The sequence below is a fragment of the Embiotoca jacksoni genome, unplaced genomic scaffold (assembly GCF_022577435.1).
Source record: "Embiotoca jacksoni isolate LCO1_2020_lvr unplaced genomic scaffold, fEmbJac1.0.p SCAF_25, whole genome shotgun sequence".
NCBI lineage: Eukaryota > Metazoa > Chordata > Actinopteri > Embiotocidae > Embiotoca > Embiotoca jacksoni.
The window spans coordinates 2,568,871-2,595,947 of record NW_027185376.1 but is presented as its reverse complement, the minus strand read 5'-3'; the positions used below and the strand labels follow the sequence as shown (position 1 = coordinate 2,595,947).

The 27,077-nt window shown below is 42.0% G+C and overlaps 1 protein-coding gene across 5 annotated transcripts; it reads left to right on the top strand.

The window, feature by feature from the left end:
• The first annotated feature begins 1,028 nt into the window (after positions 1-1,028).
• On the top strand, positions 1,029-27,077 carry myom1b (myomesin 1b). 5 transcript variants are annotated; one of them, XM_069159588.1, is made up of 37 exons: positions 1,029-1,164; positions 3,579-3,716; positions 3,829-4,003; positions 5,661-5,818; positions 6,004-6,096; positions 7,233-7,321; positions 7,577-7,618; positions 9,018-9,179; positions 9,281-9,442; positions 11,244-11,385; positions 11,886-12,085; positions 12,519-12,572; positions 12,667-12,791; positions 12,948-13,131; positions 13,344-13,518; positions 13,606-13,727; positions 19,222-19,418; positions 19,507-19,633; positions 19,892-20,076; positions 20,165-20,279; positions 20,792-20,948; positions 21,036-21,142; positions 21,230-21,274; positions 21,366-21,502; positions 21,627-21,771; positions 22,355-22,414; positions 22,670-22,737; positions 22,847-22,960; positions 23,472-23,516; positions 23,787-23,874; positions 23,963-24,001; positions 24,090-24,195; positions 24,460-24,623; positions 24,854-24,890; positions 25,109-25,131; positions 25,358-25,413; positions 25,550-27,077. In XM_069159588.1, exons 3-37 carry the CDS (start codon positions 3,893-3,895, stop codon positions 25,808-25,810), a joined length of 4,095 nt encoding a protein of 1,364 aa, XP_069015689.1. In that variant the 5' UTR covers positions 1,029-1,164; positions 3,579-3,716; positions 3,829-3,892; the 3' UTR covers positions 25,811-27,077. The 5 variants fall into 5 exon arrangements, with proteins under 5 accessions (XP_069015689.1, XP_069015690.1, XP_069015686.1 ...); XM_069159585.1 differs by lacking the exon at positions 1,029-1,164 and adding an exon at positions 1,179-1,710; XM_069159586.1 differs by lacking the exon at positions 1,029-1,164 and adding an exon at positions 1,832-2,026.

Below are 27,077 nucleotides of genomic sequence, written 5' to 3'. Positions count from 1 at the left end.
TATGTTGTCATGCTGACTGCTGATCATTGTATTATGTGATGGGTGAGGAACACAAAGGAGGAATGTTCAGCACAAAGGCCTCAGAAGTGTTCAGTGACGTGGTATTTTTGCCATGAAAACTAATCAGAGGTTTGTGTTGAAGTCAATGTGCCAACATCTGCAGCAGCCAAGTTAAATGTACCAGCCAAATGGCCTATAGCATAATTCATTTCAACAGGAAGGACAGTTAAATCCATCATAACATTCAATTTATGATTATGTCATACTTTGGGTTAGGGTTTTGAGTCTTTGATTGACTTTACTTTCTCTTAGTAGCTGTTTATGATCGGAGGGGACAATATTTACATCCACAAATGAGTGAGACAGAAAGACAGAGTGACAAAGAGATAGTTGACTGGCACTTGCTGAATGTGAAGCAAATAACAACGGCATAGCTAAAGTTAGCAACAATCACAGCTGAGACTGGTGCTGTAAAAAGCCGACACAAGGCGGCTAAAGAGCAGTGGCATAATGTGGGCTGTATGCCAACGAGGTCTGATAGACTTGTATAGAAATTCAAAAACATCAGAAATACTGAATTAAATATAAAATCCTAACACTGGGGATCATTGAGCCTCAGAGGAAAGTTGGAGGATGTGACTGATTTTAAGATATAGACTTTGTCATATCCATAATGTATGACTTTTCTTTTACCTTTGTAGGAGATTAAACAAATAGAAAAAATAAATAAATGAATGTAAAGTCAATGTAAAAAAATAACATGTTATACATTCCATACATAAATAGATAAAATGACCACAAAATGACATTAAAAGATTAAAACATGACATTAAATTGTAATACAAACAGTGAAGAGCCGCCTTTTGTTTACCTGCATATCAGTCAGTTATGCTCACAATCAAATACCTGCACCCATAAATATGTTGCACTACAGGGAGTTGACTTGCCCCCCCAGCTCTTCTCCCAGCTATATTTATCTCCACCTTCACCATAAAAGGCTGTGACTGCTGCTTGGACACTCTGGCGAGGGCCAATATTATTTTTGTTGTGTAGACTGCAGCCCTGTACGCACCTACCTGTAGGTTTGCTGGGATTTCAAGCTTTAAGTGTGGAGTTGGACCATCTTTTCCTTTAGAACTTGGAGTTTGAGGGGTTTCGTCCGGGGTAAGTGGCCACCGCAGCGGTAAGATGTGCCAGTATGAAGTTGTTGCATATGTCTAAGCATGCTGAGAAAGTGCCTGATTGCCTGATATCATGTCTTGGAAGCTGATGTTGCAGGAATTCATTTACAGGTTTCAAGATGGTTGAAAGATCATTCCCTGTAGATTTCTTTTTTCATCCAGGAACTAGAGACTAGAATAGTTTCATTACACTTAATACAGTTTATTTTTTATTTTTTATCCATATTCAACAGAATAGAGTTTAAAACTTTATGATGACCCCAACATGTATTATAATAACAGTCAGTCCACCTGCTCTTGAACACAAACTAACCACCAGACAGACAAACAGGTAGACAGGAAGAAACTCTGGGCTGGTACGAGCAGCGGCCTGCACCATGTCTGGATCTATACCGTTCTACCAGAAGCGCCATCGCCACTACGACCGTGGCTACCGTAGCAAGGAGACGGAGTCTAAAGTGAGCCAGTACCAGTTCAGCAGCAGATACACTGCTGGCAGCGCTGCCTCTACCACCAGTAGGAGCAGGGGGTAAGGAGGGGGAAAGGGTGGGGGTGGGGGGGGGTGGATGGAGGATCATCAGTCCACCTCTTTGTTCCAGGAAAGCCCTACTACCTCCCTAACACCACCATCCACCCCCCCCACCCCCACCCCGCTCCATCCTCCCATCCCCCGCACACCCGATCAAGCTGATCGAGTTCACCTCCATCACCCTTGTTGGATCACGTCCCATGTCACATCTCTGGGATCATATTTCCTTGACACCAAGTAACTATCTTTTTCCCCCTCTTGAGTTTTCTTTAATTTCCATCCACCCTCACGCACCGGAGGATTACCGCTCTTTACAGTGACTGAAAGCAGCGCTGAATCCTGCATGAAGCTCTTTGCATGACGCCTGAGCGATTCTCTGAGTGGTTCTCTGAATGCTGACTTTAACTCAAGCATCTCCAAGTAACTAGACTGATTTTGGGAAGTACAATTTTTCTTCCTTTTTTTCTGTCTAGTTTTTCTAGCAAGAGCTGCTATTCGATAAACTGTAAGGAAATGCACTGTTATGTAATGGCCGAGTTATGATATATGGCACTGACTGAAATAGCATCTTGACCTGCGCATGCCATGCTGGAGTGAAAGGAAGAAGCAACAGTTTATCAGTCTTGTCCACTTGCAAACTCAACCCCCATTTCATGGATCACCTTCACGTTGATTCTTACGTCTTGGAAACTAGGTTGTTTCTCTTTTATTTACGGTAGACAAGAGGAGCTGTTGTTCATCAGTGGTCGGTTTTGTTGCTCAGATTCGTTTAGTGCATTGGTCAGTGGTTTCTACAGGAGACTTTACGTGGATCAAATGTGATCAGAGGTGATTTTCTGTCAGTGTTTGTGTTTGTGTCTTAGATATTAGAGAGGAAAGTTAGTGGAAAGTACAAAAAAAAGCCATATTTGTGAAGGTAAATCGTCAAAAAGCCACAAAATAGAGCAAGGTGTGCAGCAGACAAACGAGAGTGGTGTCAAGTAGCTTAGTTTTATCATTTAATTCCCAGACTAACTGTTTATGGTTGAGTTGATGGAGTATATTGAGCTTTTCTATCCTAGAGACAACAGAACTCCCATTTACAGCGACCCTATCTATTACAGTGTCTGGCAAATCTTTAAATACACTGGCCTGGAGAGTGTGAACAGGTCAGAGAGCTTAGGTTTTACTAACACCATCTGATCTTTGCCTTTACACTCAGAGCTGGGCAGCCCACGGCTCCTGAATCTGGGCTGCCGTGAGGAGAGGAGAGGGGAGGAGGATTATGATGTGATGATGTTTTAACAGTCAGGGTAGATACCACAATGCTCTTACCGCTGTATTTTTGTGCTCATGCATGTTTCATGTCATGTGGGATAATGTGGATGACCACTGTCATTTCACAGGCTGCTGTATCATAAATCATCTTAATAGGAGATTTTAGAAGCATGAAGCTGTAAAAGTTGAGTGAATAAACACAGGCCGAGCTAAAGGGACACTGACCCAGATAGATAGGAGAAAAATCAGGGCAGCTGGTCCGTTACCTTTCTTGGCCCTGCCTCCTTATAGAGTTCTTGTTATCTCATACTGCGAATGCCCACCCCCAGCTCTCCAGAGCTGCAGATAGTGTTGCCACAAACAAACCTACAGCAGACAGAGTGCAGGTGCATCGTACATACGTGCCCTTTGCTGATATCGAAAACATAACAATTGAGGTGCGTAGAGGTGAAAAGAAAATCCTATAATCAAAACTAAACCATCACCACCACTTCCTTTTAATCTACAACTCATCAACCCCCGGCCTTGGCTTCATCCCCACACGTTTGTATCATGTTGTTAGGTGCACTGTCTGGCTGAGTGCCAGGCTGATGGTACTCTGTATGTCTCAGACTTGAACTGTCTTCACACTCTGGGCTGGAGGAGAGCAGACTAAGCCACACCATACCCAAGAGAGCCAAGCCCACTTACTTGGCTGTGGATAAAGAGAACCAAATCATCGGCTATGTAGTGCCCATCTTCAGGAGCAGGTAATAAACTCCTGGAAATCCAAGAATGCTTTGCAACATCTTGTTGTTTTAGTTTTAATGCGATGCCTTACCCCCCCACATCCACCCTCGGCTCTCCTCTGCTGACTCCTAGTCAAGAGTTCGCTGCAGGATTTTCAGATACAGACGAAGCAAGAGTGAGGGACACCTCTGCCTACATGGCCCGCAGGGATATGTTCACCAGTGGTCTGGAGATGCAGAGGTCAGAGCAGATCTCCAGGAGGGAGGCCATGCGCGAGTCGGCCGAACGCATCTCTCTGAACAAAAGGGTCAGTGGAGGATTTATCACTGTAATGAGATCACACAGGACGGCCATGTTGTCTCCAACAAGAAACACAAAAAACTACAGACACATAACTCACCTTTTGTTTTCATTCGGCGGTGTTTGTTCGAGGTGTGTTTTGCAAAAAACCTGCAGACTTTTTCTGTTTGTGACATCACTATAAAACTGCTATAAATCTGCTTCATGACATCTCAGACTGGCTTTTCATATTAGTGACATCACAGTTGACCATTTGTCTCCATGACATCACAGACTGACTTCATACTTGAGCAGACACACCGACCAGTCCCTTTTGTGATATCACAAATGGGTTTTTCTCAGTTATGACATCACAAACTGATTTTACGTATGTGTGACATCACTAAAAACAAGTGCCCTTCATGGCATTACAAGTTTGTTTTTGTACAGTCTCAGTAAACAAATGTTAGCCGTGACATCACAGATTGGCTTTTTACATTAGTGACATCACAGTTGACCAATTAATGACATTGCAGACTGACTTTGACATTGAGGACTTTATACTTAGACACACTTAGACACAGCTGTAGACCTGTCCCTTTTGTGACATCACAGATGTGTTGGTCTCAGTTGTGACATCACAGACTAACTTATGTATCTGTGACATCATTGTAAAACATTCTGCTTCATGACATCGCAGTTGACTATTCCTCTCAATGACATTAAGGACTTTATACTCAGACACAGCTTTAGACCTGTCCTTTTTGTGACATCACAGATAGTCTTCTTTCTCAGTTGTGACATCACAAACTGACCTTATGTATCTGTGACATCACTGGCAAAACAATTTCTTTTTTTGCACTTCTAAAATCGAAGTACTAAACAAATTTCAGTCATGACATCACAGATTGGCATCAGATAAGTGTAACATCACAAAAGACCATTTGGCTTCAGGCATATCATATTGTACTTTGTTACTTGTGACATCACAGAAGACCATCCTATTCTAACACATCACAAAACGTCTCCTCTGTGTGTGACATCACTGTGAAAAAGAAGAAGACGCCAGTCTTTTAAATATAATATCAGGCTACAACTACATTATTTTTTATAGCAGTATTACTGACCGCAATTAAGTGGCAGTACTACTTAGGAATGCTAAGCGCCTGTGGCTAAGCGGTTGTTATTACTACTCCTTTCACAAGGGAGTTATTTATGTCCCCGGGTGATTATATGAAGTGGTACCCAGCCATTCAATGAGCATCATAAAAGCCACAGTCAGCCCCTGTATGCATGTATCTGTCTCCACTCTGCCAGATAGCCCTCATGACTGCGTGACAAATTCCTCAGAAGATTGCGTTTCTTGAGACACAGGCAGGCAGTGTCCCGGTGGTGTTGTCATATTATGTGCTGAGTTACTGGATAGTGCTCAAATAGACGAGGCCTCGACACCTCTGGTCATCCACAGGACGTAATGAACAGCACAGTCATGACACGTGTCATCTTGCATGTGTCAGAAAAGATGTGATTTTGCTCTATTTGTGAATGTAAAAGCTTTTGTTTTTGCTTGGAGCCTGCATTGTGAATTCTTTGTGAAATCATGAGGGGATGTTTTCTTTGGTATAACAAGTTTGTGGTTGGCAAAAGTAAAACTGTTCTGAAGTGAGTCACTCTGCTATATTTAGATCCATGAACACGAGGAGCACTTCAAGCGCATGAACGAAGACAGCCTGATGCACACCCCGGAGTTTGTGATTAAACCTCGCTCCCACACTGTGTGGGAGAAGCAGTGTGTGCGGCTGCATTGCACTGTCAGCGGTTGGCCCGACCCCCGGGTCGTCTGGTAGGTCACAGACAAACGTCCCCAGCAACATTAACCACAAGTCTGTCCTTTAAACATCCTTCTCATTTCCTTGAGACAGTTTTCATGGCTCCACGTTTTCTCCTTTGATTCTGTTTCATCCTATTTGAGCTGTCTCTGCTTCCCTTGGCCTGTCTTCTTCTATGTTCTCTTCCTTCCACTACAAGGTATAAAAACAATGTGGCCATTGATCCCGTTGCCAACCCTGGCAAGTACAACCTTGAGAGCAAATACAACGTGCACTCACTGGAGATTAACAGGTAGGTGTAGCCTCTCTTATCCACAGTACTTCAAATAAATTCATGTCAAAAAGCCACAGAAACATAATGTGCCATAGTTTACCATCAATGACATCATCGCCATATTGAATGTGTAGATCGAGTAAAATTCGACTATTTTCATGCAGCTTGCGAAGCCTGAAGAAGGCAATCCTCCTGCTTTTCAACTTGAGTTTAACACAGCCATTGAGATTATTTACCTTGATAACAGATGTAAATGATCTGTTGAAAAGCTTTGAATTAGTGTCAGTGATGTTTCCTGCGGTGTTTCTAGAGAAATAAAATAAAGTTGACATTTTTGTTCACAACTGTCTGCCATCTTTGCCAATGATTGGCGCCAAAATATTGAAATTCGGTCAAGAAGATCCCAGGGAGGAGTTAAGATCAGACAAGAAAGTGATTGGCCGACACAGTCAATAAGCACAACCCAATATGCCGTAATGCTATCTAAAAAGATCTATAGCTATCCAATAAAAACATAGCAGCATAATATTAACATACACATAAAATATTGACAAAAGGTGGGGCCCTTTAAACAAATGTAGTCTTTTAAGTACGCTTCAATTAAAACATCAACTTAAACATGATTGGTCCCATTTAGAAGTGACATGTATGTCTGTAGAGCCACGGTCTTGATGTGTGCTGTGGTGGATGTTGATACATCCTTTCGTCCCCATCTGACTTACAGAGGCCTGCGAGCCAGATAACATCCGAAACATTTCCCCGGCTGCCACAGACGAAAACATGTCTAAAAGTTAGTCTAGATCACATCGGTCCATTTCAACTTTTTTTTGTTTTTCTTTCTCACGTTTTGGTACGACGTGTCTGCTGAGGTCAAAGTCACGGTTTCTGTTGCGCACTTTCATGCACAGATCCTTTCGTGTACAGAGAGCCACAACACCTGGTGCACATGACATCACCAGCGGAGTCTATTTATTGCCAGAGTATTCCTGGCCCGGAGTTATGGAACCGCTTTACAGTTGGCGTTCACATACTCGGTGTTATTTACATGGGCGAAAAGGCTGAGGTTGAGGTGGGGGAAGGGCGCCGTACACGTGGACCCCTTAAGTGAAAGAATGTGCGTGTCCTGTTGATCAGCTGATGCTCTCCTCTTTCAGATGTGATTTTGATGACACGGCGCAGTATCGCGTCTCTGCGATGAACTCCAAGGGAGAGCTGTCTGCATTTGCCTCCGTCGTTGTCAAGAGTAGGTTTCGGCAAATCCCGACACCGTCGCTCCCCACGTACTCACAGAACAAATTAAAACCCAAAGGAAAAAAAAAAAAAAAAAGTGATTTTATGTTCTCCAAATCAACTGTTTAAAGTTTTGTCACTTTTAGAGGTTGTATGTGACATCTCATACGGTTCTGATATGATACTGGACGTTCAGTCCATCACTAGTGTCACACAACACTCTGTATGTGCTGTATCTATTAATAGTCGCTGCTGCTGTTCTCCCCAGGGTTCAAAGGTGAAATTGATGAGTCCCTGCCAGCACCCAGACGTAAGTGTGATGTTGCTTTCTCAAAAAATGGTCCATAATTCACTGTCTTTTTTAGCTCTGTTTTACTCTCTACTACCTCTACATGCCAACTTTGTCTACTGTTTGCTGCTGTGTTTGTACCATGCAGTTGTTGTTTTACTGCTGAAAACTTCTGCCTGCTGCTGATTAAAGCAAAGTTGATGAAGTTAAACAAAAACAAATGGGCTAAAAGGGGCTAACACGCTTCTCGTAGCTACCCAGTTGTGTGATAGTGCTCTGACTGACCTGAGCGGTGAGCGGGGGGGTGGACAGATGTTGGGTGGACAGATGTTGGGTGGAGGAAGAGTGGGTGCTTCTGCACTAACAACTCTTTTGTTTCCTTGATGCTGCGGCGGCAATGCAGGGGCCAGAACTGAAGGTAACAGGGTCCCAGCAGTGTGCTTTTGAAATCACTTTGGTGAACTTGATGTTTCCACGACGTGTCCATGCATGGCCACTCCTGTCTGTGTAGACGTTTCACAGTTAGGTTCGCAGTATTCACCTGAAAATGCAAGTTTTTAAAAAGTTAGTCTTGAAAAATAAAAATAAAATTCTGCATTTTCGACTGAAAAACACTAGTAGTATGGAACTTTGTAAGCTCGTGTCTTCATGTAATTCAGGTAAAATTACTTTAAAATATTTTCATGAATCACTAAAGTATTTTTGCAATTTCTGGCTTTTCCTTTTTTTTTTTTTTTTTTTTTTTTTTTTTTTTTACACAGTTTTCCTGCTGTGACTTTCTTCGTGTGCATATTTGTTAAATAAGAATACAGCTTCTTGCTATAATGGTGTCTACTTAAATAAATCTTTCGGAGTAGAATATATTGGTACAAATTATTTTATTGTCATCATTTAATTCTGTGGACACTGTAAATATTTTAAATGCACACAATAAATAACCTGTAGTCCTCCTTTCACCTAATTCAACAGCTGACTTTCTTGGCTATTAAGAGTCAAAGCAGGATTTCACACGTCTGTTGTGCTTCACTGTTTGATGCATGACGTATTTCCACGGTTCTTTTTGCGAGCACTGTACAGAAGGTCCAGAGTCACTCTTTTGGCGTTTATTTGTGTTTTTGTCCATCATCCTTACACATCTAATACATGCTCACTTTTACACCTTCTCCTGTCTGGCTGCAAATGCTTTGATCCAGCTTATTGTTCATGTTTTCTTTCTGGGTTTTCTGTGGGTTTGATAATTGATGTGATGACGCTCTGTCCCTTTTAAAGTGCAACGTTGTGTTCTTCCACTCAGTTTGATCACAGTAGTCTTTCCACTAGTCTGAATTTGCGAGACACACTGTTACGTGTGAGCTAACAGTTTTGAGTATGAGAATACCAGCCAAATCTCTGACTCTGCTGTCTCGTGCTTTTTCTACAGATGGCCCAGTATCTGAGTACGGCGTCACCTTCAAGACTCACATTGTTGATAAGTTTGGTGTATCATTTGGAAGAGAGGGTGAGACCATGAGTCTGGGGTGTACGGTCATCATCTACCCTACGCTGCACCGCTACCAGCCAGAGGTGCAGTGGTACAGAGATGGTAGGTAGACGACCCTGAAAATTACTGCCGTGATATGGACTCACTTTAAAAAGCGTCTTTAAACCGGATGCTTTTCTAATATTCACTGGCCTTTGTTCCAGATGTCCTGCTGTCTCCTTCCAAATGGAACCACATGCACTGGAGCGGAGACCGAGCCACGCTGACACTCACACACCTCAACAAAGAGGACGAGGGCCTCTACACCCTGCGCGTCACCACCAAGTCTGGATATGAAACCTACTCAGCCTACATCTTTGTCAGAGGTGGGTACACCCTTCCTGAAGGTTTGCTTCTAATGAAGAGCTGAATTAGATGGGAGATTAAACGAAATGTTTGCATCTGCAATATCTCGTGTATTGTTTCACATAGACTTACACAGCCAATCCAGAAACGTCCCACAGCCTCAACAATAGACTGTGTATAAAAGTGGATGGGACGTCTGAAAAATTAGGTCAATGAGGAAGCGCCTTGAGTTGCCTTTAAAACAACCTCTTACTCCATAGACTCTCATTCAACTTCTCTCATGAAATACAAAGTCAATAGTTTTTTCCCACAAGTTATTATGGCGTTGTTAGCTGAAGTCGCTTCTTCTTATTAGTTTTCTAGTGGTCCATTCGAAAATAATGCTATCATTATTCAGATATTAGGCCTCTAAAAGCTGTGTTTTTGGGGGCGTGTCTGTTTGATTGACAGGCCCGTGGTGCAGTAAGGTGTCCGCTGTAGGTGGGCAGGACGTAGTGTCATCAGGTTTCTAATCGGATCAAGTCATACTCCCCACTAGCTCCGCTCCAGCTCTTCCAAATATGGTCACTTCTCGCTCCGAACCGCTTCAAACTAGCAAGAACTAAATCCGAACTCAAGGCTTCATGATGGCAGTTTATAACCAATGGGTGAAGTCACTGTTGGTTGCTGCTTAGCCCCAGCTCACCTGCTATTCTACTAAATAACCTAAATAATCCAGCTGTTTCTCTAATGCTTTGAGTCTAAACTATCTAAACTCGGGCTCATTCATGATCACGCTGACCATTCTTCACATATCTTACATCAATAGAGCCTGTTCAAAATATTTAAAGCCTTTAATTCTGTCCAATGTTACATATTTAAAATATTTCCCGCAAACATTTTCACGGCAATCCGTCAACACAAGCCGAATGCACCCTGATTCCATTAGCTTTGTTTATATTACATTTCTCATCAGATCAAGGTCAAAGCCACAACAGTGCGTTCCCTGGCACTCGATGATAATACCACATCTAACAGTCATAGTGTCTGAATGAGAGTGAGTGGTTTTAATATATCTAATAGAGACACCACAGGGTGGCAACTCTCTGGCATCTGTTTGAATACCATGGAAACAGCGGTCAGTGAGGCTTATCTTAGCTGCCTTCAGGGACAATCTGACCTTTGAGGCTTCAGCTTTTACAAAGGAGCCATGCTAAGTATGAAGAAAACACTGTTGTCCTGTTACAGCTCAGGGTCGCCCAGTAAAGAAGACGCCAGGTACCGTCTCCACTCTGCTGTCATGCTATTCTCAGAGAGCTCTGCTGAGGAATGAGTCTGGCTGTGCGCGCAAATATCTGCTTTAAGGAGAGCCGACGGACGGCCCAGTTTCTTTACAGCAATCTCTAGACGTCTTTGTGAGCCAACAAACATGATCTGTCTTTGTTGTTTAAGTAATAAAGTTACTGTATATACCTCCACATACCCAGTTAATATACATACTCTTATTTTGTGATACAACCTTTGCCTGTAGTCCAAAGTGCCCTAATTTTACCCACAGACAGCAGACCGTGTTGTGTTTCTTTAAGAGTCACCGCTTTCATCCCCTTCCAGTTCAGAGCAGGCTACTGCTAAGTCTGTCCTCCTGCCGTAGGGTTGTGTTTGACTTCAGGGCTTAGAAACCTTCCTGGCATCAAACCCTGCAGCGACACCGTTCGCCCACACGCTGTAAAACAAGCATCCAGTCAAACTGATGGGTCAAAGATGAATAAAAACAAGGGCAGAGATGCACAGAAAGAGTATTCACACTTAGAGTCCTGATGGTGTCGTTACTGTATCTGTTAGATGCTGATGCTGAGGTCGAAGGAGCTCCTGGAGCCCCTCTGGATGTGCGCTGTCTGGACGCCAACAAGGATTATATCATTGTCACCTGGAAGCAGCCAGCAGTCGACGGTGGCAACTCCATCCTGGGCTACTTTGTGGACAGGTCGGTCGATGAGCTGCTGTCTTGTCCAATACTATTACAAACAGCTCCAGCTCAGTATCACACCAAAGCATGTCATACATCGGTCTGTCCACTAGAGGGTACTGTATCAGTGTCACGTTTTGCATCATTTCGGTGTGAAAAACACCAATGACCAGGGCAGAAGAGGTCATTTGACGGTGGTCATTTGATAAAGTACAAAAGTGGTTAGGTAAGAGTTAGGAGGGGGGGGTTGTGAGTTCTTCCTTACCTTGGAAAATCCTAAAGCACACATGAAATGGTGCATTTCATATTTTTCGAAAGCTATATGAGACAAATTGATACTACCACAGAAAATAAATACAATTAGAGAAACTCAAGCTTAACAATCAAAAATCAGAGGAAAGGAGACAATACAGTCTCGGTGATACTTTGACTGACAAGTGGTCTTTAAGCATTTTGAGTATGCCCAAATAAAAATAAAAAAAAGTGTCAACAATTGATATTTGAATATTTGTGCACAGGTGTGAGGTTGGAACCAACCACTGGATCCAGTGCAATGACACTCCCGTCAAGTTCGCCCGTTTCCCCGTCACTGGATTGGTGGAGGGCCGCTCTTATGCCTTCAGAGTGCGCGCCGTCAACAAGAGTGGCATGAGCCACCCGTCCAGAGTGTCCGAGCCGGTGGCTGCCATGGACCCAGCTGACCGCGCCCGCATTAGAGGTATCGCAGCCTGGGAATCTGACTGGACTGTATGTCTGGTTAAAGACATCCTTAGACAGTCTTATCCATATTTAAAGAGTTACATTAACCCATAAAAGATAGCAGAATAATAAAAGCAATAAATAGAGTTAGCAAAAGGGTTAGGGAAATGTAAGTAATGATAGTAAATCCATATAAAAGGGGAATTTCTTTACACATTTTTTTTTTTAGTTTAAATGTTTAGGAATCTTTTCAAATAATTTTATTTCTGCTGTGAATGTTCAGTTTGTTTGTGTTTTTTTTTTAAGGCAACAGCAAGCACTGTTTTTTTTTTATTTGAGAATAGATCAATTAGAAAACAGTGAACAATAGAACAAAATATAAAACTATCAAAACTTGTAGATCATTAAAAATCCCGGCATAGATAATGTGAGGAACTTGTACATGCTGTCAGGTACTTCTGCTCCCTGGACCGGCCAAATCATTGTCACAGAGGAGGAGCCTGCAGGTAGGAAGTCACATTTTTAATGTCACGATTTGTACAAAACAGTGACATGGAGCTGACGTTTGCCCATTTTTCCGCTCAACTCTTTATCCTTCAGAGGGCATTGTTCCCGGCAGACCTGGGGAGCTGCAGGTGACTGAGGCAACCAAAAACTATGTGGTGCTGAGCTGGAAGCCGCCCGGAGAGAAAGGCCTTGAGGGCGTCATGTACTACGTGGAAAAGGTAAATTATAACTTTTCAACAACTTATTTTCATATTTTACTGAAACCATTTATAATCTACCAAAACACTTAAACTACAAACCCGTTTTTTCTGCATCTGACCTGCCTGTGTTTCTGTGATCGATGACAGTTTGACCTTTTCCTCTCTGTTCGACAGTGTGTCTCCGGCACAGACAACTGGCAGAGGGTGAACACAGAGATCCCAGTAAAGTCTCCTCGCTTTGCTCTGTTTGATCTCTCCGAGGGGAACTCCTACTGCTTCCGCGTCCGCTGCTGCAACTCTGCCGGCGTCGGCGAGCCGTCCGACCCAACTGAGGCCACCACAGTTGGCGACAAGCTCGGTCAGAAGACACACAAAATATTGTAGATAATTCTCATCCATCACACAGTAAAGGGGGCGTCAAAGCCTGACCAACAGAAATGCTTAATTTCTTTCTCTGTTTTCAAAGTGAAATTAGGTCAGATAATACCCGGCTACAATACAAGGCTAGGTCACACTAAATATTGGTTTGATTTTGTATTAAATATGAATATAAAATGTTCTGGTCCACAGATATCCCATCTGCCCCAGGAAAAGTTGTTCCCATTAATAACACAGACACATCAGTTGTCGTGTCCTGGGAAGCTTCTTGTGATGCCAAAGAGTTGATTGGATACTACATTGAAACCAGTCTTCAGGGCAGCAGCGTGTGGGAGCCCTGCAACAACAAGCCTGTAAAGGGCACCAGGTAAAATTACTCCTCTGTCCTTTTCTTTTTTTTTTACCAGTTCTGTTGGACACTATATAGCCTACATTTAATCAAATGTATTTGCAGGTTCATCTGTCACGGGCTGATGACCGGAGAGAAGTACGTGTTCAGGGTGAGGGCAATGAACGCCGCTGGGCTCAGCCAGTTCTCCCCGGAGTCAGAGCCGGTGGAGGTGAAGGCTGCTATTGGTGAGTAAAACAGATGGTCTCCTGTACATCTGAGTACAATAAGATAATCCAGTAGTCAGAGGACTCTGAGAAATTTAGTTGATTGTTATTTCTATACAGGTTTGTATCTTAAAAGAAAACTCCCTTGAATGACATAAAAAAAAAAAACACAACAGCAAACCAAACACAGGTCTTGCAGTGTGATTTTCTAAGTACATTTTGCTTTGTATATTTTGTAGAAATTAGCACAGGCAACATTTCATTTGGACATTTTTACAATATTTAAACCTGGAGTGCTTAGCTTTGGTCTCTTTACGCCTCCCCAGGCGTCACAAAGACACTCTCTAGTGGACTGGTGGGTGTATTACATGCTTTGCCATGACATTGAGCTATTTATTAAAAATAAGTATACTCATTCGGCCAGCTTTTGAAAATGAGATTAGAATGAGATCTATTAGAAATCATTTTATGACAGATCTGGAAAAAAAAGACAATTTTCTACAGATTGTTAGAAAGCCATCAGAAATACTGAACCTCAATTCAAAGTACCCTGGATCAGCAGTTGATTGAAAATAGGGAATTTCAACAAAAAACATCTCAGAGTGATGACTGAGGTTAAAGTATTGGTCCTAAAGAGAGAATTTTCTTTTAAAATATCAAAAAATATTACAAATTTAATGCAATATTTAGCATTTTCTTGGTATTGTTGTGGAATCCTATTGTTCTCTTGAAAGATGTCTTCAGCTCTTTAAATCATCAGCATCGACGCTCCCACACTTTCTCCACCACTCTGTCACCCTGTCACATTACTCTGCACTGCTGTGTGCTCCGCCTACCCACCACCGTGTCCAGCCACATCCACCCTCCCCTCCTCCGCTTCCTCCTCCCTGCGCAGCCTGAGGCGGGGTCAGGGTCAGGAGTTGTAGACTTCCTCTAATTTGGGTCAATGCGATCCAATTCAGCGGTCGTTACAAACCAGCCCAATGTCACACACCGCCATCACAACCCCCCCCCCCCCCATTTCCCCTCACCTATCCTGGGCACAAGACGTGTCGGCAACCCCACATGGCGCTAAAGGTACCGACACACAGACCTCTCCCACCTACCGGTACCGGTTATCCTGTCCTAACTCTGTTGGCAGCTAATCTGACAGTGGTATTGTTCTGTTCAACTGATTCTACTGTGTCATGCTGACGATAAAATCGTTATTTAAAAATACACTCAGACACATCACAGTCATTGTACATCATACAGTGCTGCCAGACCGGTCTACTTGTTGTTAGATTGGCTGGATAAAATTTACACAGATTTTTGCAGCATCTGGATGGCTTTTTTCAACAAAATATGATGCCATATTCAAACTCTAGAAGTATAATTGAGACTGACTGGACATAGGGTTCATGAAGTTTTTTTTCCCCATTTTACGATAATATCTGTTTGTAGCTCTGTGATTAAACATTACATTTTTCTTTTGTTTTTCTTGATCTTCGTGAAGTCCAACAGATTTTATCAGCTGATGTTTGCCGATCACAGATACAACGCCTGGTATTGACATTTATGTTGTCAGATAAGAAAACCTTTTTTTTCTTACAAAACATAAAGCAGTAAAGATACTTGGGAGAAAAATAATTTTTTATTTGTATTTTTTAAAATTATTTTAATATTTTAATTATTTAATTCCCAGTGAAGTTCACTGTTTTATTGCATTGATGTCACTTTGGACCATAAAATTCTTAATTAAACTGTAAAATATCCTTCCTTCATTACATATATTTGTCACAGGTGTTTGATAACTGCGTTTTGGTCAATATATTGAGATCTAAATTCTTTTACTCTCTAATATCAGTATTGGTTCAAGGGTCTCTATAGGTGTTGGTTTAAGTCCGATCTGGCAACCTGTACACATAATGGGGCTGGAAAATGCGGCTGAAATCACTGCTTTTGTTTAAAAAAAATATTATTTATATCATGAAATGGCAAATGTGTGCAAAATCACACTGAGTGATCAAACTGCACACGGCAGTAACAGAAACAATGCCACTGTTGTAATTATTGTCAGATGCTCTCTCTGATCTCCTGCATGTGCTCCCTAAAATCTCTCTGCATTACGACTAACTCAGCTCTCAGCCTGTGGATGTCACTCATTCACTGGTCAGCTTTGTGCTGAGCGGCATGCTCTGTTGTCCCTTATGAAACACACTTAAAAGCCAACGTGTTCATCATGTAGGCAGAAGTATTGTTAATGTCACACGTTAAAACTTCAAATAATTTCATGAGCTGTTATTCTGCTACTTCCACTACTAGTAAAGTTTATTAACAGTACATATCACATTTAATGAAAGTATGGCTCAAAGTTTTTTAATGACAAGAAAAAACAAACCATAGAACAAATACAATAAATTACAACACAGCATTACTTCATATGAATTAGATCACTGTGTGCTGTAGTCTTCAGCCTCAGTTACTTCATCTTTGGAGATGAAATCTAAGAGGTGATGGAATCCGTTGGCATCGTTACTAAAGACCAGAGTTTTTTCATAAAGGGTCGGCGCAAAGCCACACACCCACACTGCTCTACTTTACACGCCTGCATGCTCTCGTAATCCCTAATGAAGCCTCCTCACGTGGATGTCACTCGTTGGTCATGTCTTCATTTTCACTCCCAGTCAGATGAAGACATTGTTCCGTATTTGATGATGTGATGAATATTGCTTCTCGTATGTTTATGCTTGTTTCTTCGAATGTCGTGGGATGGAGATGTGAGCTGTGAACGGATCTTTTTGCCTGTTTTAAAAAAAGCTTCTTCTGCTCTTCTCTGCTAACACCCGTAGGGGGCGGCATCCTACACGGTGTGTTGCCGAAGATGGGGCCGGGGGGTAACGTGGGCCGACTAACTGAGCACAGTCCTCGCTGGACGGGCACGCATGACACTGTCCAGTACCCCCCTGACACTAAGCAAAAGTGCAATAAAGCTCAGGTTGATGCTGAAGCCAGGGAGGGGGACGGGGCCGCTGACTCAGGCCTCGCACAGCCCGACCCCATGGAGAGTAAAAACAAGGGGGGCAAGAGAGGCAATGCGTCCCGGGCCCCTGACCTGGCAAAAGAACTGCTCTCAGAGTTTGTGTCAGGCTCAGTTTCTGACCCACTTACTGACAAAATCACAGCTGCGCACTTAGACCGAGTCACTGCTGAGGTTCAGGATCCGGCTGTGGACAGAGCCGGTGAGCCTGAGGCCCAGCAGCCACGTAAGTTCTCTGTAGACGCTTCTGCTAATCGGGAGAGAGCGAGGCCCAGCAGAGAGTCGGCAGGTGAGCACCGGTCACAGATGGAAAGCGTTCGGTCGAAACCACAAAGTCAAACACAAGTTCCTCCCACGAAAATACGTAGTGATGAGTGAGGCTGTCACGTCCGTTCTGTAATATCAACAGGTATTTGACATACAGTGATTAATAATCAGTAGGTGAACTGCTCCGCTGATGTTCTTCTTTTTAAGGTAAGTCACTGTAAAACACCACCTGACCTAGTTTTTAACTCAACACAGTCTCGCTTCCTGCCCACCGCCCTCCCACCACCTGCTGACTCGGTGGCCTGGTGTCAGTGACCTCAGGACCGGCCGCCACTCTGAGCACTTTTAACGCACAAACACGCAGATGCGTTTCACAGCAGGGGCCAGTAACTCGCACCTTGCACTTGAAAAGTGGGTCAAACCAAACCAACGCAAGAGCAGGACACTTGTGACCTGAGACCTTTTTGGGAGCGCACTGTGGACGTCCACCTCTCGGACACTTTGACCAACTCCTCGCCCCTAATCGGGGGAGGGTGTCAAGTTCACGTGAATATTTGTGTGACAGGAAAATTTATTACCACCATGTTACATCATCCTGCTTTTGTAGAGACCTCTTGCTCACAGTCACGTCTTCAACCTATAGTCCCTAAAATCACTGTGTTCTTTACAAATACATTGTAATATTGAACTGTCTTATACTTTCTAATTAAGTGTATTTTCAACTATGTTTATCTGTTGTCTTGTCAAGCGTTATAGCTGTAAGAAGATTGATGCCACTCTCTTGTCTGTCTTCTATGAATATGAAACTACAGCCAGGAAATAGCTCAGTTTAGTTTATCTTAAAACCAGCGGTTATTTAATTTAAAACAAAACCCATGGTAAAAAGGGGGAAAAAAATAAATAATTTGTGGTTTAGCAAGACAGTGAATTCTTGCCCGCTGGCCTGTCATGGTTTTCAAACCTTTTTCATAATTAGTGGGCTTTTTAAGATGGAGACAAGCTAGCCGTTATGTCCTGTTTCTATCTTTATGTGGCTTCATAAACAGCATGTAGACATCGGGAACGGTAATGTTTCCCAAAACAAAAACAACATTCAACCTCTGATACAGAAGTGTAATGATGAACATTACAGCTGTGAATGTGAATTTGACAATAGTTGATTACAGCAGGTATTCACCTCCAATTGTTTTTAAAGGTGCAATATGTTAGATTTAAATATCGCCTTGTAATACCACTCTGTACCTTAAGAGGCGACAGTGAGTCACTGTGATATCCAGTCTGCAGTCAGTTCAGCTCTCACACTTTTAGCAATTGAGTTAAATGTTGCGTATTCTCACCCTGCTGTTAGTTAGTGGTTGGCATTTTTTTTTTTTTTATATCCGATGATTATAACATTATGTATATTTATAGTTTTTAATTGACTTTAAAAACAAAGATTATTACTTAAGCCTATAGTTTATGTTCTTGTATCTTGCTTATCTCTGTTTTTAGAAGACCACAGCAACAAGAATACAGCAACAGCAAAATCATAAATCTATCAAATATTTTTGGTACAGTTTGTGTTGTTATTAGTTTTACTAAACATCTGTTTTGAATTGGTTTGTTATAAAATTGTCATCGTTTGGTAGACGGTCAACCTACAGTTTTCTAACAGGCCTGAACCGCGTATCAAACAGCTGAAATAACATCTTAGCAGTCAGTAAAGTTATACAATTTGCTAACTTTATAAGCTACCGCTGCATTTCCAATGTCAGCATTAACAGCTGTTTACTTGCCAGTCTAAAAGAAACGACACGAGTTTAGCGTCAAACTTCATTCTTTGACTCGCACGCAGCTGGCGGAAAGCAACTCCAGCGGTCCTCCAAGTCCTCCGACTCCAATCGCTCTCGTTTTGCTTCTAGTTTGCCAAGAGTTTCAGCCATTGTTCTGTTTACAGTTTAATTCAACGACAGGAGACAATTTGTTCTTCCTCCAAAGTTGGATTGAGGGCAGACTGGACACGGTCGTAACTCACTATCGCCTGCTGAGGCGCGCGTTGGTTTTCTGGGGCTAGCTGGGCAGCATGAAGCTCGACAATATTTCCGAAGTTACAAGATTAAAAATCAATTAGAGCCGCTGTGCAGCAGTAAAAAGAATTATAAGTATCACTTGATTGTAGTGCTTCAGTTTCCCATTACATCAGCTTCCCTGCTGAGGCCGTGTGGTTTTAATTTAAATCTTCTGTCTCAGCCTCTCCTGCTCCACCCTATGGCATCACTGTCCTGGAGTGTGTGCACGACTCCATGGTGCTGGCCTGGAAGCAACCGACTTTCATCGGCGGCGCTGACATCACCGGCTACTTTGTGGATTACCGTGAGGTCATCGATGGCGTGCCGGGGAAGTGGCATGAGGCCAACGTCAAGGCTGTCAGCGAGAGGGCCTACAGGGTGAGTTTAGAAGAAACACTTCTAAATCCAAGTCTAAAGTTCAGCTTCATGACCAAGGTGTCGTCTCCACGTGTCCTTGTGTCCACAGGTGTCTGACCTGCTGGAGAACAAGAAGTACCAGTTCCAGGTGAGAGCAGCCAACATGGCGGGTGTCGGCATCCCGTCGCGGCCCAGTGACACCTTCCTGTGTGAGGAGTGGACCATCGCAGTACCAGGTGGGTTGGACCACATCTTTCACCTACTGGGCTGTTTTCATGAACATAAAATCCTTTTAACAAAATAAAATAAAAAAAATAATGATCCATTTTACTCTACTTTCTTGTTCTTTTTTTCTAACAAGCATTCCATTGATTTTGCACCTAAATCCATCTGAAATCATGAATTAACATGAAGCAACTATTTTGTTAATCGCTTAATGTTTAATTGTCATTTTTTTATTGTTAAAAACGGCAAATATTCCTTGGTTCGGACAGGACCTCCTCACGATCTGCAGATCAGAGAGGTGCGAAGCGACTCTCTGGTGTTGCTGTGGAAACCGCCCGTGTACCAGGGCCGCGATCCGGTCAACGGGTTCTACATCGACATCAAGGAAGCGAACGCACCGGTGGAGGCGTGGAGAGGAGTCAACACCAAGGCCACGGAGAAGACGTTCATCAAGGTGAACAACACGTGGAGTCCATCTCTCGGAGAGATCCATGCTCACGTGTGGCTGGAGTTTCATCAGGTGTTCTTCTTTCACGTTGCAGATTAAAAATGTTCAAGAGGGAGAGACGTTCGTGTTCCGTGTGCGCGCTCAGAATAAAGCCGGCGTTGGAAAAACCTCCGAGGAGACAGAACCAGTCCTTGCTCTGACCAAACCAGGTAGGATGAGCCGATGATGATGATGATGATGATGATGCTTTTATTACATCGAGGCGGGACGATTGCAATGACCTCCAGTTTGGTCTTGCAAAACAGAGAGAACATATTTCGTCTATTTTAAAGTTATTACACTGTTTTTTTTAAGATTCTTTTGCTGTTTTTTTTAAATCATGGCACTGCCTGGCAGCAGCTTCGCTCTCAGAGTTGCTTTGAAGTTATGTGACCAACAGATCACTGAGATCCTCTGCTGGCCTCCTGGCTAGGCCTCGAATCTCCACAAAAACATATGGGAAATCCGCTTTTTGCCGCAGTGGCTGTTTTATTATTATTTTTTGGCTTTTATTGTGTTTCAATCTTTGTTTTAAAGTTTTTCTCATTATTTTTTATTTTATTCTTACGTTTAATTTTTTATCTTGCTCTGTGAAGCACTTTGGTTTGCATTGTTGTACGAAAGGTGATGCATTTTATTTCAAACTGTAACCAATAATTTTAATTTTTCCTCTGGTTTTCAGGCACCAAAGAGATAGTCGTGGACGTCAATGACGATGGCGTCATCTCTCTGAACTTTGAATGCTGTGATTTGACCCCCGACTCTAAATTTGTGTGGTCCAAGAATTATGAGGAAATCGCAGACGACTCCCGCGTGGATACAGAGACCAAGGGAAAGATGTGAGATGACAGATTTTTGTAAAGTTGAGACTATTTGAGCGCTAACGGCGTCTTTCTTATCACTTCGATACTGTGTCTCCTCTGCAGGTCCAAAGCTGTCTTCAAGTCTCCCGGGGAGGAGGACGTCGGCATTTACTCATGTTTCGTCACTCACACTGACGGTGCTTCATCCAGCTACACTCTCTCCGAGGAGGGTAAGTCCATAGTAAACAGTTTTCTAATAACATGACATCAGGTTTTACTTCATCATCTCTACTTATGAATCTCTTGTACTTTGTCAGAGTTGAAGAGGCTGCTGCAGATCAGTCATGACCACAAGTTCCCCAGTGAGTGCTTCACACCTTGTCTCTGCTGTCACACACTGGACTTTTCTTTGAGTTGGCACTCACTGTTTCTTCACCTTCCTCTTCACCCCAGTTATTCCTCTGAAGTCAGACTTGGCCGTGGAGATGCTGGAGAAAGGCAGAGTTCGATTTTGGCTGCAGGCGGAGAAGATATCTGCCAACGGCAAAGTGGATTACGTTTTCAATAATAATGTTGTCTCTCAGGGGGAGGTCAGTGAAAATCTGAATGAAAACTCTTCTGTTTTATTTCTTTTTTTAGTGCTCTAGTAGTGTTTTTAACTGAAAAAACTGTTCATGTTCAGACAGTGTTCTCCTTCATGTCCTTGTTGTGCAGAAATACAAGATGAACTTTGACAAGAACACCGGTGTGATTGAGATGACCATGGAGTCTCTGACCCCGGCAGACGAGGGCACCTACACCTTCCAGATGCAGGATGGGAAAGCTACCAATCAATCCAGCTTGGTGCTGATTGGAGACGGTATGTTTAGTCAAAGTAAAAAAAAAAATAGAAAATTATAAATAGAGAAAATGTAGTAAATCATTTGACAATTTAGTTTAAAAAAATAGTTTTCTATAATATTAAAGACTTGTGATTAATGCACAATGAAAGTTTAAATTTGTAAAATTATCCCGAATTATTATTTACCGTAGTGGAAGAAGTATTCAGGTCCTTTACTTAAATTATAGCACTAACATCACACTTTGAAAATACTCTACAAGTGAAGGTCCTGCACTTAAAGTGACCCACAGACTGATATTAATGTGGAATAAGAGGGTACTAATTATCAAAGTGGTGCAAAGTATCAGCTGTTGGCAGATTATGTCAGCCCTCCAACACATACAGCATTAGGCAGCCATGCAGAACCTGTAATTTCTCACCAGTAGGGGGCAGTGAAAACATTTAAGAAATCACGATGCAAACGAGCAGCTCAAACTAAATTCACTGTCATATAATTTAATAGCAACCAAAGAGGTGTCATCAGATTATATAGATGTCATGGTTAGATTATTAGGACAGATTAAATGTCATTTTGACCCATAAAATCTCTTTTAATTTGCAGTGTTCAAGCAGCTGCAGAAGGAATCAGAGTTCCAGAGAAAAGAATGGTTCAGAAAGCAAGGTATGGTACTCCTAAAAAATATTATTTTCCCGATTAATTTGTCTTTTTCGTGAGCAAACAATTGTTTGATATGTCTGTAACACAACAAGGGGAAAAAAAATGGTGAATTACTCCCACAGAAGAAGCAGTAAATCTGCAGCTATTTGGCATTTATTCTTAAAGAAATGACACAGATGATTTACTGAATATCAAAATAGTCTATGTTTGCATCGTGTCTTTTGATTCCTGTGGTTGAACCTGCCATGTTTGTTCCAGGCCCTCACTTTATCGAGTACTTGGGTTACGAGGTGACACCAGAGTGCTGCGTTGTGCTCAAGTGCAAGGTGAGCTTGAGCTCGATAGAGTTTTCCAGCTGTGCTCTTGTTTTCTTTTATTTATTTTTTTGGAGCGTCTTGACTCTCAAACCATCCGTCTTCCTCTGCCGCCTTCCAGGTCGGCAACATGAAGAAGGAGACTTCCGCATTGTGGTACAAAGACGGGCACGAGATCAAAGCAGACGAACACCTCGGCTTCACAGAGGGAGTGCTGAAACTGGAAATTGCTCAGGTGAGAGTATGGGAATAGAAACCTGAGTGAAGTGTGAATTCATGTTTATATACGTGTTTATTTCTGTACGGTGTTATTGTCACTGTATTCATTCGCATATATGATTGTTTATATTCCAAAAATATATGGATCCTTCACATTTTACGGGCCTCTTTCAGCTCAGTGTCGAGTAAGCTGGAATAAAGAAAGCATCAAAAGCGGGTTATTCAAACATTTACAACTCTTCAAACAACCACCATCAACATTCTTTCAAATCATTTTAATATGTCATATCATATCATAAAAATCCATGAAATTCATTCACACTAAATTTGAGACGCCATCATCACTTTTCTTTCTGTCATCTTTTCTGTTTTAATCTGCTCCTTTCTCTCAAATTTAACCCCCTCTGTGTGTCATCCATCCACATCCCATCGTATCGTCTGTACACGTATGTCCCAGTACGATGGCATGCCTTCATGCTTCCGCCAATGCAACATATAAACATGATGTCACATTTGTCCCATTGCAGCGCGACTCCCCCGCAGACACAGCTGACGTCCCGAGAAGACTAAAAGTTGGAATCACTTTTCTGTTTTCATCGTGGGCCAAAGCCCGCTTCTGGTTTTGCCTGAGAATGCTTTTCATAAATTGATTTGTTTGTTTGTTAGTTTGTTTGTTTGTTAATGTGTGTGGGCTTTTTTGCTTTCATGTCATATATACGTGTTTTCTGCAGCACCCCTAGCAGAAGAGAAAAGCTTGCCTTTTCTGATGAATACAAATAATATGAGTTTTCAAAATGTTGGTGACCTTTGGTTGACTTTCACTTCGCTGCTCTCGCTGACAGATTTCCAAGAAGGACTCTGGTGTGTATGAGGTCGTTCTGAAGGACGACAGAGGAAAGGACACGTCCACACTAAATCTGACAGATCAAGGTAACCTCCCAGGGTCACTCATTAATAAATGAATTAAGAAATATAGCTAATAAATCACTTGGAATGATCAAATGTTGTTCTCTTCAAGGTTTCAAAGACTTGATGAATGAGGTTTTCAATTTTATCGGTAAGATGAGATATTTAGTCCATAGATTCACTCAAAATGATTAATTTTAAACCCAATATAAGTATCTAAATGTTCTTTATTTTTGCAGCCAATTCCTCCACTCCGCTAAAGATCACAAGCACAGATGAGGGCATCCGACTCTACACCTTTGTCAACTACTATAACGATTTACTCCAAGTCACATGGCACTACAAGTGGGTTCTTGGTTTACATATTTATGTTTTTTGAACAAGCATGTGCACATGTATGTGGAAATCAATTAGTTACAGCTCCCCTCACTTCTGTAATTAAGCAGATTTCTTTTAAAATATTGATCCAAAGTTGTCAGAAACCTGACAGGCAAATTGACTTCCTAAATATAGTTTCATTTTTAGCTACGAGTGTATTAAGTAGCTTCAGTATTTACTCGCATTAATGAATTTTCTTGGTATGATTTTTCTGTATGGTCTCTATGACAGGGATTCAGCGATCGCCTTCTCCGACCGTATAAAGAGCGGCGTGGTCGGAGAGCAGCTGTGGCTGCAGATCACGGAGCCCACAGAGAAGGACACGGGCAAATATGCCATCGAGTTCAACGACGGAAAAGGTGGCCTCAGGAGGACCGTTGAGCTCTCTGGTCAAGGTGAGATATACTTCGGATGTATAGTTTTACATTTAACGTTTCAGAGTGTCAGTGCAATCAGGCAGGTTCCAACAAGTGCAATTCACTTGCAGATCAGAGATTTTTGATTATTTTATTTTTTTCATCATTTAGATTTCCTCCTTGTGGTGTTTTGCATTTACTGCATGCTGCACAAAAAATATAACTGAGTTTCTTTGGAGGTAGTAAACCAACATGTTTTGGTTTTGCAGCATTTGATGACGCTTTTGCAGAATTCCAGAGACTCAAGTAAGTTACCAACCTCTCATCACTGTTAGCTTTATGAAGCCACAGTCTGAGCATGCATGATGTTTGACACATGACGTCAGCATGTGTTTCTGTTACAGTTATACTGATTGCAAGAAAATATATGAAAACATAAGAATGCAAATTAAGCCTTAATTTGTGATTCTCAGCACCTTTGATCTAATTTGTTCTCCCTCTTTTCCTTTTTGTTACTTCCTCAGAGCTGCTGCGACTGCAGAGAGAAGTAAGCTACTTTCAAATTTGCATTTGCCAGTTTTAAAGCGTCATGATGTTGATTGCACTGATTATAATATGATGGTTCACCGGAGTTTCAAATGCCGCAGCTACAGTTTCATACTAGTTTTTCCCTGTATGACATGTTCACATTTTCCCAGCATGTGATGAATTTGATTTTATGGAACATGAGTATTCACGACTTAAATTATTGAAATTCACATTGTTTCTTTTAGATCGTGCTCGAGTAGCAGGAGGCCTGCCTGATGTGGTCACTATACAAGAGGGCAAAGTGAGTTTTAGCTGAAATTGTGCGGCCTGCGCAACGATCCATGTCCTGTTGTCCTGAAGAAAGACACTGGGCCTATATCTGCTCTAAGTGTGATTCAAATGTTAAATATTAATGTTGTGTGTTATACTCAACTCAGGCCCTCAATCTCACCTGCAACATTTCGGGCAATCCGCTGCCAGAGATCACCTGGCTGAAGAACGACAGGGAGATCACGTCCGACGAGCACTGCATCCTCAAGTTTGAGTCGGGCAGGTTCGCCAGCTTCACCATCACCGGCGTGAACACGTCAGACTCCGGCAAGTACAGCATCCTGGTGAAGAACAAGTACGGAACGGAGAGCGCGGACTTCACCGTAAGTGTCTTCATCCCCGAAGAGGCGGGCGGCAAGAAAAAATAAAAGCGGTCCAAATCTTGTCGTAAATATGTACAAATGACAAAAACAGCTGAGAGGAGAAAGAGGGCGTGAGGATGTGTGAGATGTTTTGTGTAGAATATAAAAGAAACTCTTGAGGTGCTGAATCTGAACATGAGACGTCCAACAGCTCAGAAAGAAATCCAGAGCACGGTTAAGAGATGTAACAACATAATTGATATGTTCACATTTGGTCCAATAATTAAAAATCTCACTGGACACCACGGAGTTATTTGTCACATTGTACCAACTCAAAATATTACCGGTGCTGTTTTTGTTTGTGTAACACTGTGGCATGCAGAGAGGCGAAAATTGGCTTTAGAGGAAGGAATCAAATATCACTAAACAAAAGAAATCCAAAGGTAACAGTTGAAGTGTTTTGTCGAAAGGATGCAATGTTGAGTCACTGAGAAAAAGGTCATGAAATCAGCGTGAAACGTCCATGAAAAACATGAATGTTTTCACATTTGCTACAAATATTGTGGACTTCACTGCAAACCAAGCAAACAGAACAGGCTGATCAATTTTAGTTGTACTGTAACTTTTAGCTCGTCATTAAATTATTTTAAATCTCTCATTATAAAATTATAATATATAACAAAATTCACAGTCACAATATCGGCAGTTTGCTTGACCGGGTTTTCATCGATCACAACTCACTTGCACTGCATTGCAATCTGTCGCTATATGTATTGGCACGAATGAATCAAAACGTGGTAATGAATTGTAATTTGTGTGCACACAATAGCATTATGTGCTGAATGTAGTAAAACCATAGACTGTATATAAAAGTGGACGTGGCTTCAAGGTCTGAAAAGGTGTGGAAGTGCCTTAAACTGCAATACCGCCAAGCGCCACTAGGGGTTTCCACAAATGATTTTGGTTTTGCTAGCTAAAGTTATTCCTTCTTAAGTAAACAACATTTGTAGCAAGTGGGTTCAAACATGATCCATATCATCCGACTTTACATTTATGTTTGTTCCATTGTATTCACATTCACTTTAAATGTTATCATGACATCACTTTGTCTACGTGTGTAGTGAATAGTGTCTACTCATTAAGTTATTCACCACTGTTATGGCGTCCCCTCCACAGTCCATGATTAATGTCTACGATGTCTCCTTTATTTGTGATGTTGATGCCACTGCAAAAAAGACTGAGTTCACTGTTAATACCAACAGTAGAGATTATTGCTTCACTTCCTGTCCCCCTGTTTCTTGAAGAAAAACTAATAAAAACAAAATAGCATGTA